Genomic DNA, 19,331 nt, shown 5'->3' on the forward strand with positions numbered 1-19,331 from the left:
AATCGTAAGAAAAAAATAATTAATCTCAGTCACATTTAAAACAGTTCAAATTTTCTCAGGCATTATTAGAGTTGGAACACATTCCTAAGAATATAATGAAAAATGTACCTCTGACTCTGAAATAAAAGTAAAAATAAAAAATTAAAAAAATGAAACATTATTAGATGTTGCTGGCTTTATTTTATTAAAAAACTATTATATAAATTGTAATTTTTTATTTAACTTGAAATCAATGTTTTGTCATTCAGAAAACACGAATAATGACTTCCTAACATATCTGTTTAAAATGTGATTTGCATATTGTTTTTATTCATTTTCTTATCCAATTTAGAAATATGGCTGCAAGAGCCTACTGTCTTCACTGTCTGATTTTAGGGTCATCTGCTGATAGTATCAACAGCCCTGTAAATAAAAGATAATTAGACTGTTACTTGTACCTAAACAATTACATTTTTCCATCATAATCATGAGCTGCCACAGCTGTTACCACAGCTGATTTTCTTATCACAACAAATTCTGGAGAGATTGCATACAGAAAGTGATGTAGTTAGAGTGAATTTCATCTAAACAAATATTACATTGCCCATGAAGGTTATTTGTCACCAAATTTTGAAAGGAAAAAACACTGCTTCAAGTGGAAAATGTCAACTCTTGATGGAAGTAGCAACATTTACAGAGACCTAGAATACATTTAATTAAATATGCCTCCCTTACAAAACCAGCTGATGCATTCAGAAATGCTTTACTCAAACAAGTCCATGGAACCCAAGGGTGCTGAGAGAACTGGCCAGTGCTCTTGCAAGGCCAGTCTTTGGAAGGTCATGGAAATCAAGGGAGGTTGCTCATGACTGGAAAACAGCAAGTGTTGCACCCATCTTCAAAAACAGGGCCAAAAATACCAAGCTGGGTATCTTCAAGATGGTCAGCCTTAATTTAGTCCCTACAAAAATCATGGAGCAAGTCCTCCTTGAACACGCTTCTGGTCACAGCAAGATGATGATGACTTGGAAATGTCAGCATAAATTTGTCATAGGTTGTCAGCATGGCATTTGTCAGGGCTGACCAACCTGATTTTTATGATAAAATAACTAGATGTGTAATACTGGGATTGTCCTGTACAACATATTTATTAAGGGCCTAGAGCTGATGACCAAGTGCATTCTTGTAAAGTTTGCAGATGACACTAAAATGAGGAAAGTAATCAATATGCTTGATGGCAGAGCTGCCATTCAGAGGTACCTGGACAGGCTGGAGGAATGGGCCAGCCAGAACATCATGAAATTCAACCAGGATGAGTGCAAATTCCTGCATTTTGGAAGAAAGAATTCACTATAATGATACAGGTTAGATACTTACTTTCTGGGGAGAAGCTTTGCTGGGGCCTTGGTAGAAAGCAAGCTGGGCATAAAGCCAGCAGCGCAGCCTTGCAACAGAGGGCCAACAGGGCTCCAGTAGGTTGAGCAACCTCAGGGCCTGAGGACCTATGGGGAGGCTGTTGAATCAAGTTCGCAGTGGTGGATGATAGGGGCATGAGAGGCAGGTGGCTTCAGTTGAAAAAAGAGATCCTCTTCAAGGAATTAAATTGTCTAGCCAATAATCCAGTATTCAGTATTCCTTTTTTTTTTTTTTTTTTTTTGACATTTCAGAAATAAAAACACAAACACACATACACATGCATGCATACAGGCATTCAAATTATCATTTTTGCTTTCTTTAAGTAGATTATAGTAAGTTTAATCATTAATGAAAGCTGTCATATTTGAAATAGTTTATTGCAAAAATAAAAAAGCATGAGAATGAATCCTCACCATTCTTTATTGTGAGGATAAACAGTTGCCTCAGAGTTTGAGAAGGAACAAAATGCTGTTTCCAGAAATAAATCAATCTGTCACAGACTTGCATCTTGGGAATCATTTTCAAACTGCATTTCATCCTGTGTCTTCACATCCAGGCCACATTTAGATCCCATATGCCTCATATAATGTATCATACAATCATAAAACAGTTTGGGTTAGAAGGGACCTTAAATATCATCTAATTCCAACCCATTAGATCAGGTTTTCCAGGGCCCCATCCAGCCTGACCTTGAAAAATTCCAGGGATGGGGCATTCACAGCTTCCCTGGACAACCTGTTCTAGTGCCTCACCACACCCATAGGAAAGAATTTCTTCCTTATATCTAATTCAAATCTACCCTCTTTCAGTTTAAAGTCATTACCCTTTGTCCCATTACTACAATCCCTGATAAAGAGTCCTGTTTTCTCCTGCATACCTACACTAATGAAATTTTCAACACAACTTGTTGCAGTTTATATCTAAATTACTGCAAAACCTTTTGGGCTTTTGCAAGTACAATTTGCTTCATTCATACATGTACCCATTCATAATGAAAAAGATCTTTGTTCAAGTATACTACTTAAATTGTATTTCTCTTTGTATCTGAATCATGGTTCTACCTCCTCACCCCAAAAACATTGCTAGAATTCCACATTCAGACATGAATAAGTGGCTTGAATTGAATAAGTCTTCAGTACCCAAGTTTCCTTACTTACTCTAGTGTTTTATTTTACAGTAATAGAAAAAACACAGTACCGTTAGCAACTGTGTGATAAGATGGCGGTAAACCCTACAGACAGGGAATAAAAAGCTGCCAGAGGTGCCTGACTACCCATGCTAATGTGGAGAAAGCAGTGAAAAGCAAAATACTCACTTGTATTCTGACATCAGTGTGGTTGCTTTCATCTGCTTAGTATCTAACAGAAGGAATGTTCTGCCATTGTTGTTGCTGAGTTTATTACATACAGTAGCTGGAACCACTGATTCAAAATAGATACCTTTAGCAATATATTCCCCAAATAACTTTAGATAAGTTTACACAATACTAGATGCTCTTTATGTACTCTTTATAATTGAAATGATCAGATACAAGACAACAGCCTTTATCTCTACAACTGCTGTTTCTTTGCAGCTCCCTTGTTGGCAGCTTACTTGTTGCCTGGAAATAAGCACATATATTCTAAAATAGAATAAATTTCTAAATTTTAGAATAAATTTCTAAAATTTCACCACCAGATTATGGTGTGTTGAAAGACACAGAATTCAACACTAGAAAGCACATAGTTGGTTGTGTACAAACCCAAGGACAAATGGTCCCTCTTACTGACAGGAAGAGCTGCTGCTTATTAGTTCTGCACCTTGTACTGTCAAATTAAAGGTTTACTATGGGACCTGAAAGGTTTCTTCAGATAAAGACATTCCAAAATACTCTTCTTTTTTACACAGAATCTATTTTGATAAGGAGAGAAAGTGCACAGCAAGAGCACCACAGTAGCCATCACTGCCTCTTGACTGGGGCTTGAGAAACTCCCTAAATGAAGGGCATTTGACAAGGCAAGTGACTGGAAACAGTCATTTAGGGCTTTGGACTTTGTTAGCTTTTCATTTTTAATTAATTCACTTATTCAAGAAGTTTTATTAACTGAGTTACATTTGGGCAAAGGTATTAACTGATTTAACTGAGGCTCCTAAACATAGAAAGCACCAGAAAAAATAAAAATAATAATAATAAAAAAAAATTACTTCCTATGGAGGGTGATTAAGCTCCAAAAATATCTCTAAAAACCTGTAAAATGCCACATAGCTAAAATGGAGTATCGATTTACCTATTTTCTGATGTTAGCCATTTAATTTATTCAGACTGATGCTGAGTTAACTTCTCATTTACTTTCTAAGAAAACACACAATACACTATAAAATTATATTACACTGAAAAGTAACATAAGCAGTGATTCTGTCTCATTAGCTTTAAATTACTCCCACTGGTCCAATGGAGCATACATGATGACCTCACATTGTAATGGAAAGCAGTATGTTTTGCTGATTTGCTTTTTCAAGGAAATGATAGTGGGGTCATTAATTGAATTTAACAAGCCTGTGACTGAGAACTACTTGAGCTAACCATGGCTAAACAAATTTATGCTGTTGTTATGATTTGTACAAGTGTGACTGTCATTTTAAAAATAAAAATAAACAGCTCTTGAGGACTTTCAGATGAAGTTTTATACACATGTGAACTATTCAGTTTGATCTCTGTATTCCTTAACCCATATCTAAATCATTAACTTCCTAAGCATCCCCTGTAGCTATTGCCTGATATACAGCCATCAGGTAAGAGTAGTACAAGTATGTAAATTTCTGCAAATGTAACTATAGCAAAGTTCAATATACATGTATGGTTCATTTTTTCCAAAGGTGTTTCAACATACTGATTAGTCATTGAAATTTTACAAATAGATTAAAAATATTAAAATATAACTCTGTACAATTATATTTACCCATATAAACAGCAGTTTAAAAGTTTCTAAATATGTTAGAGTTGAGTAATCTGTTCAGTAGGTTCATCTGCATATTAAATAATTTTCATTTATATGAAAGAAAAACAAACATACAAACAAACACACACACACACAAAAAAAAAAAAAAAAAAAAAAAAACACCACAAATGTAAGTTCACCTCACTTGCTTAGTTTAGGTAATCCTCCACCTAAACATTTATAGTGTATATGTTTGGATATATACACAGAACAACAATAATTTCAAAATTAATAGGATTCTAAAAGACAATTGCATACTGATTTTAAAAAGCTAAGGAGAATTTATAGAAGCTTTGACAAACCAGAAAATATTGGATTACCCAGCAATTACTGCAATATTTGGCCCAGTTTCAATATTCAGTCATGTGTGCTCTATAAATTAAAATTTTCTGGATAATGATCAAGTTTAGTATGGACATGTTGCTTAATCTACTGAAGGATGAAAAGATGATTAAAAATCTCCATCTTGATTAGTCTTTATTTACTGCTACTCAGAGACCAATTATTTTAAAAATAAACAGGCAGGTCTATGGCTCTCTTACCATAATTTATCTGGTGCCAGCAGCAGGCATGGACAGAGGCAATGTATTAAGGTGCAGTCCTGCTCTTCAGGATATTTATGGAATAAAATCTCACTGAAGGTGCAGTTTGATGAAAGAACAGATATGTGACATTTTTAACTCTATGGGTATTTCCCCACTCTTAGAAGTTCATACCTCAAAAATGCTGAGTTGGAGAAAAACAAGTACAGAAAGAGGATAAAACTGACTCTTTCAGCAATACTGCCAAATTATTGCAATTTGAAATCTAATATGTGGTCCAGAACATTGTCACCAGAGAGGTTGTGGAACCTCTGGAAATGGCCCTGAGCAATCTGATCTATCTTTAAAGTTGGGCCTGATCTAAATAGAGGTTGCAGAAGAGCTCCAGAGGGGCCATCCCACCTGCATGATCCTGTGACTAACTTGCCTGTGCTGCTCAGCCTGCAGGTAGAGTGGTGCTTTACCACTGCAGGCTCCAGCAGAGGAACAATTACTTCTCACAGGAGAGGCAAAAGTACAAAAAATTTAGTATGTCTTTCTAGCTGAACTCTCATTACATTTTTTTTTTTTTTTTTTTTTACTGCTGATAGTTTAAAAGGTATTTGTTAATAACATGAGCATTAAAAGAGATTAAGCATGAGCTGAAAAGCACATGAATTCTCAGAGTATCCTTTAAACATTGTTCAATCCAAAACCTTTTTGTTTATTAACTTCTGCACAAATGGTGTACTCATACCTACTAGAGGGGTTATGGTAGAGATAAAATGTTCCCTCAACTACATGTTTGTGGTTTTGAGTCCACATGCAAAAGTCTCACAGGGAACTACCAGTCTTAATTCTCCCACGATGTTTGTGAAAATACAAAGTTTTACTGAAAGCTCATGTGTTACAGTTACTCCAATTTATTAAAAGAAATAGATCTCTTTTTGTAAAAACAAAGTCTGTTTCTCTATAATAAATTGTCAAATAAATATTAACAAAAGGCCATGTTCACTTTATGATTTGTTGTAAATAATAATTTCAATTACTTGAATGATCACTATTTATTTATCTGTAATAACATATTGTATGCATTAGAGAAAGACCTGTGATCCCTAGTCAACAAACCAGCTTAGAGACCAGACACTACAGCTTATAATAGACAATACATACAGAAAATCATTAGGCCAACCAGGCTGGTGGCAATCAATCAGTAAAATATGCATTCATAAAATAACCAGTCCTCCTGATTTCCTCTTCTGCCTCCTTCCCTTAACTCCCCTGGGCAGTGTTGTGAAATATGTTTTCAAAGGGACATTCCCATGCCCAGACTGTTCTGAAAAATATTTCTCAGCTTGATAAACTTTTAACTCTGTTCCATCCTTAACTCCTCCCAACACACTTTGACAGAAGATTATTTTGTGATTTGGGAAAGTTTTCATGGTCAGTACATTAGACCTGTGGAGAGAGTGAAACACTGCAGACAGATTTGATGGTGCCTGCTGTGGTAAAAGTTAGCCTCACACCCACTGAACCACCAACATCATTTTGGTCAATGCAGGATGCCATTGTCTATCTCTAGATTACTTTTCTAGCTTTTAATTTTTAAATTAATTTCTTAAGTAATCACTTTCTGTACATCAAGTTGTCCTCCACAAACTATACATATCAGTAGTTGTGTACAGCCACTGTGTATGGGCAGGAAAATGATGGTTCTCTGAATGGGTGAAAACATTCTCTCCAGCTTTTAATTTCTGACCAGCTTTCCCTATATATTCCCTGATCTGTCCTTCCCCTACACTGCATCTGCCATCTACTGGCACATTACTGTAAAAGAGTTTGAGATGAGAGACTATTTCAGACCCTTTTATGTAAGAGCCTGCAACCTGGCTCCAGTGCCACCCCCAGTTGCCAGGAGGGTCAATGCCACGGAGAGTCTTTCATGAGCCCTCCAACACTGGCTGAGCCATGCCCCAATGGAAAACTTTTCAGAGTTCACTGTCACTCTCTTGTCAACACAGAACATGTGAGCTACAATTTTTCAGACTTGTAAGCCCAAATTTGGGGGTTAATTTCTATCCATAGATCTTTATAAAAACAATAAATGGCAGACGTTACCCCAAAGTAAATAAATTTTCCATTCTACATCCCTTATCTTAGCCTGCAAGAGCCATGATACAGAGCTTACCACTTATGAGAGCAACCTCCCTGCCAAATTTCAAGTTCCAATACTCAAACACTTGAAGATACTGGAAAATCCTGGTGATGATAGAAATGCTTTAATAAGCAAATCACCTTTTTTTCCTGTTTGTGCCCAGGGCAGATATGAGGCATTAAAATTGTAACTGGTGCATTTATTTTTTTTTTATTTAATTATACACATCTCGGGTAACAGTCTTCTATGAAAACGTGTCAATGAACTTTAAATATAGGCATTTTGATCAATCCCACATTATTACCTGTACTTTCCCTTGCACCCTCTAGAAGGACGAACTTCATGTTTCTCACCTCTATGCTGTCTCAGCCTTGGATGAAGTAACAATGTGTCCTAAGATGAGTACCACATGTTGACTTCAAGGTCTGAGTTCTGAAGGACAATGCCAATTGTAGTCTTCTCATTAGCACATTTTTTTTTCTGCCTTATATGAAACAATTACACAATACTAATGAAATAACTCATAAAGGGCAGAATTATGAGTAATACAAGCTGCACTGAGAAGAAAGCTGTTATAAATATGCAACACTGATTTAAACTACATTATAACAGTTGTGACATTATATTTCTTTATTTTAAAGTTTCTTCATGTGTTTCTTGGCAATATGGTCAATGTCAATCTTTCAGACATGTGTGAGTATTCCTTTCTTTGAAGTCATATGTAAACCAGCTGGTCCTCAACTCAATGTCTCATTTGTATCTCATGAAGAACATATTCTGGTTGTGTGACAGTAAAAATAACATTTTCTTTCTTGATCAATTAGTTTTAATCAGAGCAGGAGTTGGGGCTTGAGGGTGTGTTTTCTTGTAATTCATGTTGTAACTCATTTCCCTGTGCAATGTCACTTTCTGAATCTGCATGTTGTAGATTTTATTTTTTCATATACATCCATTTATTACTTTTTAAATTTTCTGTTTGAACTAAAAGTTGATTTATTGTCCTTTTATTTAGAAAAATAATGCAGGTATGTTCAGCACAGTTAGTGCAACATGGTTTCAACCACGACTGTTTCAACCACAACTTTGTATTTGACGTCTGTTATTGTACATAAATATTTCCAAAAGTACACAGATACTGTTTAGTGCTTTTTGACAGATATTTTAAACAGTGTTGCTACTTTGAATCTCTCCCCTGTGCATTATACCTGCCAGCCATTTCACTTTCTTCTTGCAGTAAGTCAGTTCTATTTCACCTCGAATTAGTGCATAGTCAGTTTGAGGATGGACTGGCCATGAAACTGGTTTGTACATTGTACAGGCAACACATTATTAAATATTTCTCTTAATACATGGCATATCAACCATCTGCCATTAGCAACTCTATCCTCAACAGTTTACTTCTGAAAGAATTAGACCATGCCATTACAATTATTATAACAATTGGTGAAGTTACAGCTACCAGAAGGCATATTGACTGCTACAAAGGGCCTAAGGAGAGAAAAAAAAATAATAAATGTATGCAGTTGTTATATTTGTCTGAGCTTTCTCAGGTAACATACCCTGTGTGTCCTTCAAATTTTGTGCTAAACAGTACAAGTTACATTAATTTACTTTATAGAATGCTTTAAATCAGCAATGAAGGACACAAAATTGAATAACACTGGCAGAGCACATTATTTGTGTGGGCAAGCATTCACAACTTTATCGCACTCTTTCTTTCTAATTTTTGTTTTCATTACTTGTTCATTAGCTGAATCTCCAAGGTTGTGTGGTCACAATTGTGCTTACATGAACCACAACTAGATTTTAAAACTGAGGGCTGGATTATTACTTGGTTATCTGTTTATAGAAAGATTTTAAGACAGTGTGTTTTCTTGTACTTAATCAGCCCATCAGGTTCCTGAGGGCTTAAAAACAAGGTATGGCAACATCTAAAACAAAACATGTGATTTCAAACATTCTGCTTAGAAAGCACTTCATCCACTGAAAACCACTTCTGATTTACTCATGATATGAAAGTTGAAGTCTTCTGTTTCACGGCTGATGAACAGAGTAGATGGATCTCTTTGACAGAAAACTATTGTCAAAAATCTAGCTGGAATAATCTCTTTGAGTCACGTTAACTGCTCTAAAGAGCCACCATCGAAAAGAAAACATATAAAAAGGATGAAGCCATTCCCATGGTGTATAAAGAGGCAGACTGCAAACTCAAGAAATGTCTGGTAGCTACTTTATAAACATCTGAAAACAGCCTCCACCAACATGCTTGGATCATGGCATGAAAAATGATGATAGAGCCAGGAGAAAGAAGTAAAAAGACAAATCTGTGGGGAGTAGGAGGAAATCATCCCACCTTTTTCCTCAGAGCACTGTTACTTTATTGTCTTCAATTCTGTAGCTGAACACTTTAAACTGGGTATCAGCAATTCAAATTAAACCAGTGCAAATTTGATAGGGATTCTGACAAGGGATTCTAAATGATTCTAAATAAACCAGAAGGGTTTGTCAATACAGTTACTTCAAAAGTGACTCTGAAACTGCGTCTTCAGAAGCAATGAAATTTAAATATTTCTTACAAGCTGTAGAATTGCAAAATTTTGCAACTATAATTTCACATCTTTGCACAAATACATTACAAAAAGCTAGTGTAGCAGCTGTGTCACAGGTTACCTATCAGACTGCTTACCCAGAGCTCCTAACAGCTGCTATTTTGTCTTGACATATTTATGTGATTTTCTTACCAAAATTAGGTAGATTAAAGCAAGACTAAAACACGCCAGTGTAGGATTACCTATCAAAACATAAAAATATTCATACACAGTTCATAAAAAAATGAACACATTATGGACTTTGAAAAGTAGAAATTGACTTAAATGTATGCTGATAGTTTCCTACTCAAAGCCTTAAAAGAAAAATTCTCATCTACACGAACAAGTTCTATGTGAATGTGTTAACATTTGCTAATAAATACTCTAAAAGTATCTATCAATTCTAAGAAATACTTTTATAGTCTTGTTGTTTTTAAGATTCTAATTGTGCACTACAATAAAAGAAAAGCAAATAAAAATCAATTTCACTGTAAACAGGAGGAACAAAGAGCATTAATAAGCTTAGAGTGCAGTTGACAAAGGCAAGAGAAGGAAAATAGCCCTGTCACTGATCATATTCATGTGTTACACAAAACATGATAGAGATCCCTTGCTCTGTGAATTTTGATTCTTTTCCATATTCTAAGAAGACTTGAAAGAAATTTTCTTCATTTCAAATTTGTTTTAAACTGTTGTCAGCTTTTAATAAAAGACACCATGCATTTCTGGATTTGTTTTCCGGACGTAATATTACATCCTAGTTTATGTCCATATTGAAAATGAAACATTCAACTTTGTCCCTTTTTACAAATTACAGAAAATCAATGAAGACAATGAACACACAAACACACACACACACACACACACAAAATCCACTGAGCTATTTCCCACTATCCTTGCCTCTTCAAAGGATATTTTTTCTATTAACCTAATTATTAACCTAATTTTCACTGTTAATTTCCCCACAACCCTAACATATCATGCAGCCTCCTTTGGCTTTCAATGACTCTCTAGCTGACTACTCTTATTGTACCATGGAGGTTACTGCACACCAAAAAATTTGTACATACAGATACTGACATGACAAACTCCTTTTCAAGAGAGAGAGTCAGAAAATCAGAGAAAAACATCCTCTCTTCATTAAACAGCTTTCTACTTTAGAATGAAGGTGATCTCAGATGGACTCTTTCACCACTAACTTAAGACCAACCATTTCATAACTTTGTTTTCAAAGATGTCTGACATGAAAAAAGCATAGTGTATAAACAGATGCAGAAATGAAAGTTGCACGAGAATTTTCCCTTGAGAGCATGCTACCCTATTTAATTTGCTTTGCTCAAATACTATTTTCTTGGCAAAGCTTAAATTAAGTTTGACCTCCACAGATTTAACACTCTAGGGATCTATCAATGGAAGGTATTTCCTCTGCTTTTTGGAAAACACGGAAAAATCCTCTACACAGAGGATTAGTGGAATTACTCCACCTTTTGTTTCTGCTTTAGAAGAATTTAGAAGAACTCCTAGTGTCTCCCAATGGTAAACTAAAACTCATTAGCTTAAATCTTCTATGATAACCAACAGATCTGAGAAGCAGGTTTTTCTTACAACAAATGAAGTGTTTAGTGGCAATAGGTTGCAGACCAATACTACCCAAAAGGACAAAGTTACTACCTTGAACTTTTCAGAAGTCAATAGTTAAGCACAGCAATAAATTTAATATGTCAGTTTTCAGTATAGAGTCATGTCCTCTTTGAAATGCTGCTGGCCAGTGTTAAGAATGGTTTTGTACATCTGATTTTGAAGTCATGTTGGAAAGATCTCCTCCATTCACCCAAGGAGGAGGAAGTGTCATAATCCCTTAAATAAAGAGCTCTTTACTATCCAAATTATGAGCAAATAAAAGTTTTTTCTTAATTTACTTCAGCTTCCCATGTATTTTCACACACAGATTTTAGTTGGCCTTTCAAACTTCAACCTGGGAAGTAGCATTTTAAAGGTACTGTAAGTACATTTTTTACTTTTTACTGTAAGTAGCATTTTAAAGGTACAATACGTTGTCTTAGAACAATAGGGCTAACAATGTACATCCAGTTACTAGAATGAAAAATAAGTTTTTATATAATTTTTTGACTGCCACACCTCATTTTTATTGTAGTAATCAGAAGAATGATTTTTAAGAGCAAAAGGATGGTGGAAGTATTCAGAAATTCCAGTACCTAGATACACTGGGTGTTACACAAACACTGAAGCTGCTCCCTGCCCAGAAACTTAATCTCCTTCAAGTGTTAATGAAAACAATGTTTACAAACACATGAAAGATAAATGTGAAACAGACATAAATTAAAACATCAGAGCAAAGCTGTGTAATGACAGCGCATTGGATGCCAAAGATCAGTGTTTGGAACTTCACTTCTTGTTGCTTCTTGTAACACATTGTTGTAATTATTGCTCCCATGGCTGAAGCTGCCAACAGATTCTCTCAACAATACCTAAGAATAAACATCTGAGCATCACAGAAGTTTCATTTGTTTTCTACTGTGTAGGCAGCATTTGTCACTTATGCTCTACATAAATTTGAAGCAATTGCACTACGAAACAAGGAAGTATCAATAGATAATATTATCAGAGATGTGCTGCCAGTTAGAATGAGACAGCAGGAATTCACTGGAGGAATTACAGATGTCAGTAACAACTGTTCTGCCTATTAGTGTATGTTTTGTGATTCTGTGTTAAAAGCAACAATATTTCCAAAAAAGGCCTACAGCATAGGGATCTATCCCTATTTGCTATCCTCGGGGTCTTTCCACAGTGGCTCTTCTGCTTCTCCAGATTCCTTGAGTATGTTCCTAATACTTGCCAAATGCCCCTGTCCAGCAGGCCTGTCTCTTCCTTTTGTACTTCTGCTCAACACACACAATGTGATTGTACCTTATTATTCCAAGGGCCTTTCATACCAACAAAGGGTTTTCTCCAGAGTCACCCCAGAGTTACTGACAGAATTCCCAAATTTCATCTGCTTTTGACTCATCTCATTGAGATGAATTATCACTGGGGACTAGAAGGTGTTAAATAACAATTTTATGCAGTTATTATATCTGTTTCATTTGTTGCCTAGACTGAATTCACATTCTGAAAATGTAATGCACTTATTTTGTCATCTCATCTTTTGGATCGTACAGTAATAAATCCTAATGAACTTCAAAGTTTCTGACATAACTTTTTTTCTTTGTATATTCCCTGTTTAGTCTGAGATGTTAAAGTCTGTACAGCTTGTCAAATACAAGTAGGAAACAAATTGAAAGGAAATAAATTGAAATAAAATAAAACATAGTCTGATTCCATAAATACTCTGTAAAGGCAAAACCTCTTGCTACAGGTTCATTTTTCACCAAGTATTGACATTAGAATGGCTCCACAAAACATTTAAATATTTATAAAAAGTGAACACAGAAAGAAATCATGAGACAGACACAAAAGCCCTCCATTTTTTTTTTATAAGCAGATCATTCAAAAATGAATAAAATCCAATCACACTTAATTCAATCATGTTTTAAAAACTAAGATCAGTGGGCAAAAATATAGGAAGTCACATCCCAAATAAAGATATAACACTTCTTTAAATTGTTATTCTTGGCTTTGAAAGATACTTCTTTGCCTGGAATAGTTAGGTTCCAGAAAAAAAAATAAAATAAAATAAAAAATCACTAAAATCAGTCAGTCAACTGCCTAGGGGAAAAAAAATGCAGAAGGTAAACTACAGCAACTCAGGTTTAGCAAACTCGATTTTACAAACCAGCATTCTGTCAGTCCACTCTTACAGATCTTCCTGTGATTGCCACTCAGCCTACATTTTCAGTGTTACCCATGACACACTCCAGACAGTTATGATTACTTAAAGTGAAGTCAGATTTTAATGTAATCCTGCATCATTTTCACTCTCGCATTGGATTTTCTTCTCTATCAGCCTGAAGTACCCATAACAGTTACCAGAAAAAAAAAAAAGGAAAAAAGAAAAAAAAAAAGGGTTTTAAAATAAGAATCAAAGGAGACATTGTGACCTCCAGAATACAGGGGGCAGAAATACAGTCCCAGCTTTGACATTAAAAACAAATGGGAGAAAGTTGCTATTGTGTAAGACACATATACAAACACACACATACAAAAAAAAAAAAACCCGACTCTTGAATTTCAAAATATTTTGGTTTCTACCCAAAACGAGACCAAAAATCTGAGTGTTCCAAACTGTAGTTTTACCCTTTTTTCTTTTTAAACTAGCAAAGCAGTTGTCACAACATAAGCCCTACAATAAAGGTATCTTCAGCAAAGAAATGGAAAAGGAAAGCTAAAACTTTTAGCCTTTCTCTACTCCATTTATTTGTGTTATAAGCTTTGTACCCTTGACACACACCCTTCACTTTCAAAAGGCTTGTGAAAGACAAATTCTAAACAGGGCTGAATTAGTGACAGAGAAGTGGCTATTCCTGTTGTTTAACCTGTACATGTATCAATTTAGTACCTGAAGCCACTTTTCTGATTTTGTTTTATGACTTCTTGTTTGATGATTTCTTTCTCAGTTAGCTTAGGCTGTATGTTAACTGAAACAATTATATTATTGGAATACTGGGGGGTGGGAACTACAATTAATCATGCAATGAGTTACAGAGGGTTAATGGAAAATATTTCTCAGTAATCTGGTAAACATGGGCACACAGGTGCCCATTAATTTGGATTAAACAGCTCAGCCAGAGTTCTGGTCAGTCTGATTGCACTCTTTCCCATGCTGTCTTACCTCCACCCCAATTCCACCCCAATCCTATCCATATAATCACCTATTCACCTTTTTTTTTTTTTTTTTTTTTTTTTTCCTGGGTTAACCTTCTGTCAGTTTAGGGAGCTTAACTGACTGATCCAGGAATCATTCTGGTGTGATGGAAATGGCAGGCATATGTTGCCTGGACTGGGACTGTACTTATCAGTAGCAACTATATTACAAATCAGCTTACCTCTTCTCATAAAACTGCTTTTTCATAAGTATTCTATCCCTTCTAAACTGAACAGCTTTCAGCTTCTTCGTTCTTGTTATGCTAACTGAATTGCTTGCTCAAGTGCCATATTCTCTTCCACTGAAGTTTACAGGTAATAAAATGAGGAGAAAGAACTTTCCCCTCACTCTTTCCCCCTTCAGAAACAACAGAAAGATTGTTTAAATAATAATAATAATCATCATCATCATCATCATCATCATCTGTTTGCACTATATGTTGATTTTAGCACTGTTAAACTCATTGATGCTATTTCAAATCAAACTCAATAAAAAAAGTGCATGCGCACGATAGTAATGCTGTGTAATTATGTAAATGCAGAAATCAAACTGGGAAGTTTAAAAAGCATGTCTTATCTCACTCTGAATACATCCTGCTAATCTCATACCATAACATGGGTTTAAAAGATAAACTTTTCTTAGGGAAAAGATCAAAAAGTATTGAAATGACTGACTGTTGACTTAAAAATCTGCTTCACCTGCTTGCTGAATTTTAATTTAAATGAGATCCACCACACTTCATGTCATTGTTTTAAATATCCAATGCATTTAAATTGTTATAAAGCATTCCATTTTGGACCATTCAGATTGGAGAGATAAGGTACAAGAATTCTGGACCCCTTATTGAGAAAACAAACCTGGCTATCCCAGTATCACAGTTTCATTCTGTATACTGGCAATATTTTTTAAAGAGAATTTTACTGCAGTTGGCTTATCCTGGTAGAAATGTTGTGAATAGCTTTGACAGACAGCAGTTTTGTAATTAGAAGGACATAGGCTTAGTTGGGATCTGCTCTTGTCTGATTAGACAGAGAGTATTTTACCACAATTGGCTCTAGTCACTGACTGATTTTTGTTTCCAAATACCTGTCATCACCGTCACTGATGCATTCAGGAAGAGCAAGACTACAGCCAAACAGCATGATGTGTTGATAGCAGCTGAGACGACTGAGATAGCTGAAGAACTTCAGGAACTTTTCCATTTCAATATTTTTGACAATGGAAAGAACTGAAGTTAAAGTGGTGTAGTTATATGGCAGCATTTGGCACTGGCTGTTGGTGATATTTATGCAGGCACCTGTGAAATTAAAACAATATATTTAGAATAGAAGTATCACCATTTAACAGTTGCTTCAAAGTATATATTGAATTGATTAGTCAGTACATATATAAGCAATGCCTCTACCTCATGGATAAGATGGCATTCCATAATGCTATTATAACAATTTCCAAAAATAATTGTCTAAGAACAAAAGGAATCTGAAGAAGCTTAGTAGGTTAGCTTGGAAAAGCAACTAATCTCAGGTATTTTTATGATTATCTAACCCTTTACAAAACTGTACGAGAAATAACACAAAAACATTTTCTTTCTGACACTGGTTGGATAAACACACCATAAGGATAGCCTGAACATGGCCAAATTTGGTTGAAACTAAGCATGGAAATTCTGCAAAAAAAAATAAGTTGTTGGATTCTAAAGCTGCTCTATTTTTAATATTTCCACAAAATTTCTTTTTGCTCTTCTGGTACCACACTATTTTGCAACTTTCCTGTCAAAAACATCAGCTTGCTTACCTATTTTCCCACTGTGATGCTTTTCCCTTCACAGTCTTTCCTCTTTACCCTACTAGTGTGGAATTATCTTGTTTTACTGGCTGAACACCTACGCTGTCCTAAACTGTCATTGTCCCATTCTCAGTCTACCACAGCAACCTTTCGCTGTTTGTGTCCTGTCATATGCAGTAGGCCACCTCAGCTATGCATGATCACCAGGCTAATTTACTACATGAAGTTCTTTTGAGTGAGTTTTACATACCTACATCAGTTTAAGAATTTTCATCAAAAACAAACTAATAAACCTAATATTTATTACAGCTCCCTGATTTGATGAAGGCCTTTGTAGGCCATCTGGTCAGACTGGCATAATTTTTTCAAACTCAGAGATTATTCACCCTGTACAATAAGCAGGGACCTCAGCCCATTCTCAAGACCAGACTCTGCCACTAATCCCATTGAAAAGCATTGTGTTCATGCTAAATGACCATCCCAACACTAGTTTTCTGAAGGAAGGAAACTCTTGAGAGCATTCAAGCTTTAGCACTCCTGTTCTCTTTATTTGAGCAAACTGGACATAGACACCAACCAGGGTAGAATCTTTCCATCATCAGACAAATTGGGACTGGCTTCTTCCAAGAATTGTCTGGGACATCTATGCCTCACTTCCCAAGCTGATAAAATTTGGGGATGTAAGGCAGACAGAATGAAGCTCTAACAGATCAGCAAGTCTGTCTCCCCTTCATCTTATAGTATAGACAAAGCCTTCACTGTCCAAATGAGCTTGAGGCAAATTCTGCTATCTATGGACTAATCTGTAGTACATCCTCATGCAACAGTAGGGGAAGCAAAGCAGAGTGAAGAAAAAATGCTTTCAAGCTTTTTCAAATTGTAATGTTTTTGATAGGAAGAAAAAAAAAAAAAAAGTTAGGTTTCAAATTTTATCAAGACTTGGTAAAAAACAATTGCTATTTTTCAGATGTCTGGTGAGTATACTCATGCAGTTTCTTCTTTTGCCTTCTACCTCTCCAGAAGTCTCAACAAAAACTGAGGAATTTAATTTTGCTCTACTGCAATAATGGCAAGTGTCTCCCCTTATTTTAATCTAGCTAAAATTATGTCCACAAATTCCCATTTTAAGATTTTCACACCTTCAATACTGCCAACAACATTCCTTAGCACCAGTGTACACCCATTTTCTACCACAGTCTCTTCTCACTCCCACAGTCCAGAGAGTAATTGATTTGTTCATCCAGGAATCATATTTTTCTATATAACTCATAGAATCACAGAATCACAGAATTATTCATGTTGGAAAAGATCTCTAAGATCATCCAGTCCAACATTTAACCTAGCACTGGCAAACCCACCATTAAACCATGTCACTAAGCTCTATATCTAGATGTTTTTTGAAAACCTCCAGCAATGGTGACTCCACTACTTCTCTGGTAAGCCTGTTCCACAACCCTTTCAATGAAGATTTTTTTCCTAATATCCAACCTAAACCTCCCCTGATGCAACTTAAGGCCATTTCCCCTTGTTTTATCACTTGGTGCTTGAGACCAAAACTTACCTCACTATAGCCTCCTTTAAAGTATCCCTTTTAAACTCAGGGCAAGATTCTCCATTGACAATTAACAGTAAAATATGGAAGATCAACAAAAAAAAAAAAGTGATGAGTTTCCAAATTAAGAGAACTTTCAAAACTGCAGAGTGCAGTTTTCAAATGTGACTGTGAGTTGGTACCACATGACAATGACTTTCAGTGCTACTCCAGCTCTGAAATTGTACAGGTATTCTACAAAAATACCACCAGGATAATCATCAAAGCTGCATGTTAGGCTGTCAGATCAAAATCTGGAGATACAGAAATAGCTTTCACAGATCTAGAGTAAAAAAGATGAAAAAAAAAAAAAAGTGGAGGGAAGGATATTCACTTCAGAATCACAAATAGCTTCTTTTTAAAAGACACTAGAGATCCATCATTGCTTCAAAGACAACTCACTTTGTGACTTTTGCAACATATCTTGATCTGCTATAAAAACTTAAAACCTCTCTCCATTTTTTTGCATTCTATTTAGAACTTCAACAAACTCATTGCCATTTACTAGTATCGTAAAGATTATTTTTCTGGTAACATTTTTATTGCTTGGAAAAACTTAACATGAAAACAAAAATGTTCTGATTTAAAGATTAAAAATATTGAAGCACTTACAGCAAACATTCTCTAAACCGCTAACATCCTCACAGTCATCTCTTGCCTACATTCTTTCATTGAGGCTGGGACTACATATTCAGTAACTGCTGTGGCAATACAAAAACATACTGATGCAAAATTCTGAGTGTCCTTCACCCACAAAAAATTCACACTGAAGTTATTTAAATAAATTAAATTATCCTAAACTAGGGGGAAGGGGAGCACATAGTGCTTACACAAGTGGAATTTCAACAGAATGATTCACAAAATCACCACCTATCTCCTGAGGCATAATGGCATAATAGCCTCTGCCATGGTGTGTGCCATGAAGCTGACACTTTGGCTTACATCATGTACGTGGGCTACTGTGGATCTTTTAAAATTCATACAAACCTTATAGAGAAAATTTAAAGTTCCTTCCAGCTGTCTGACCTTTTACAAGTGCTCTGACACAGCACTGAATTCAACATTCTTGGCCAAGAAGAAGAAATTTCATAGTAATTTTAGAAGACCTTTTTAAAATAAGAGAGTTGGAAGAAAGGACTAAACCCAGGACCTGCCCCTTGTAACAGAATCATTCGTGGTCCATCTTCAGTTCCATTAAGTTCCATCACTTCAGTATTCACCCAGGCATGCCTGTATCCTAGAACACTCTCCGGGAAAGCAGGTGTCTGGCTTAAAACCTGGTATTTTAAACACCGGTGCTCAGTCCACCTCTTCTATTTGTTACATATTTCACCCAGCATATAAATTGTAGTGCAACTACAACTACACAAAGTCCATACTCTCCACAATTCTGAGTCAAAACATGTAATTTCAGGGCAATAACAATTGTTTTATCACAGTGTCATCATATACATCCCAGATTCTCACTGCAGTAGGAACAACATGTGCTACACTCT

At 35.6% G+C, this 19,331-nt stretch overlaps 1 protein-coding gene across 2 annotated transcripts in view; it reads right to left on the minus strand.

Moving 5' to 3' along the window:
- The window catches only part of CORIN (corin, serine peptidase), a 134,362-nt gene that overhangs the window by 77,627 nt on the left and 37,404 nt on the right, over positions 1 to 19,331 (minus strand). For both annotated transcript variants that reach the window (XM_084516696.1, XM_084516695.1), the window contains exon 4: positions 15,546 to 15,756. In XM_084516696.1, the coding sequence (XP_084372822.1) occupies positions 15,546 to 15,756 (211 nt within the window). The remainder of the gene's footprint in view (positions 1 to 15,545; positions 15,757 to 19,331) is intronic.

The sequence above is a fragment of the Aythya ferina genome (genome assembly GCF_964211825.1).
Source record: "Aythya ferina genome assembly, chromosome: 4".
In the NCBI taxonomy this organism is placed as follows: Eukaryota; Metazoa; Chordata; class Aves; order Anseriformes; family Anatidae; genus Aythya; species Aythya ferina.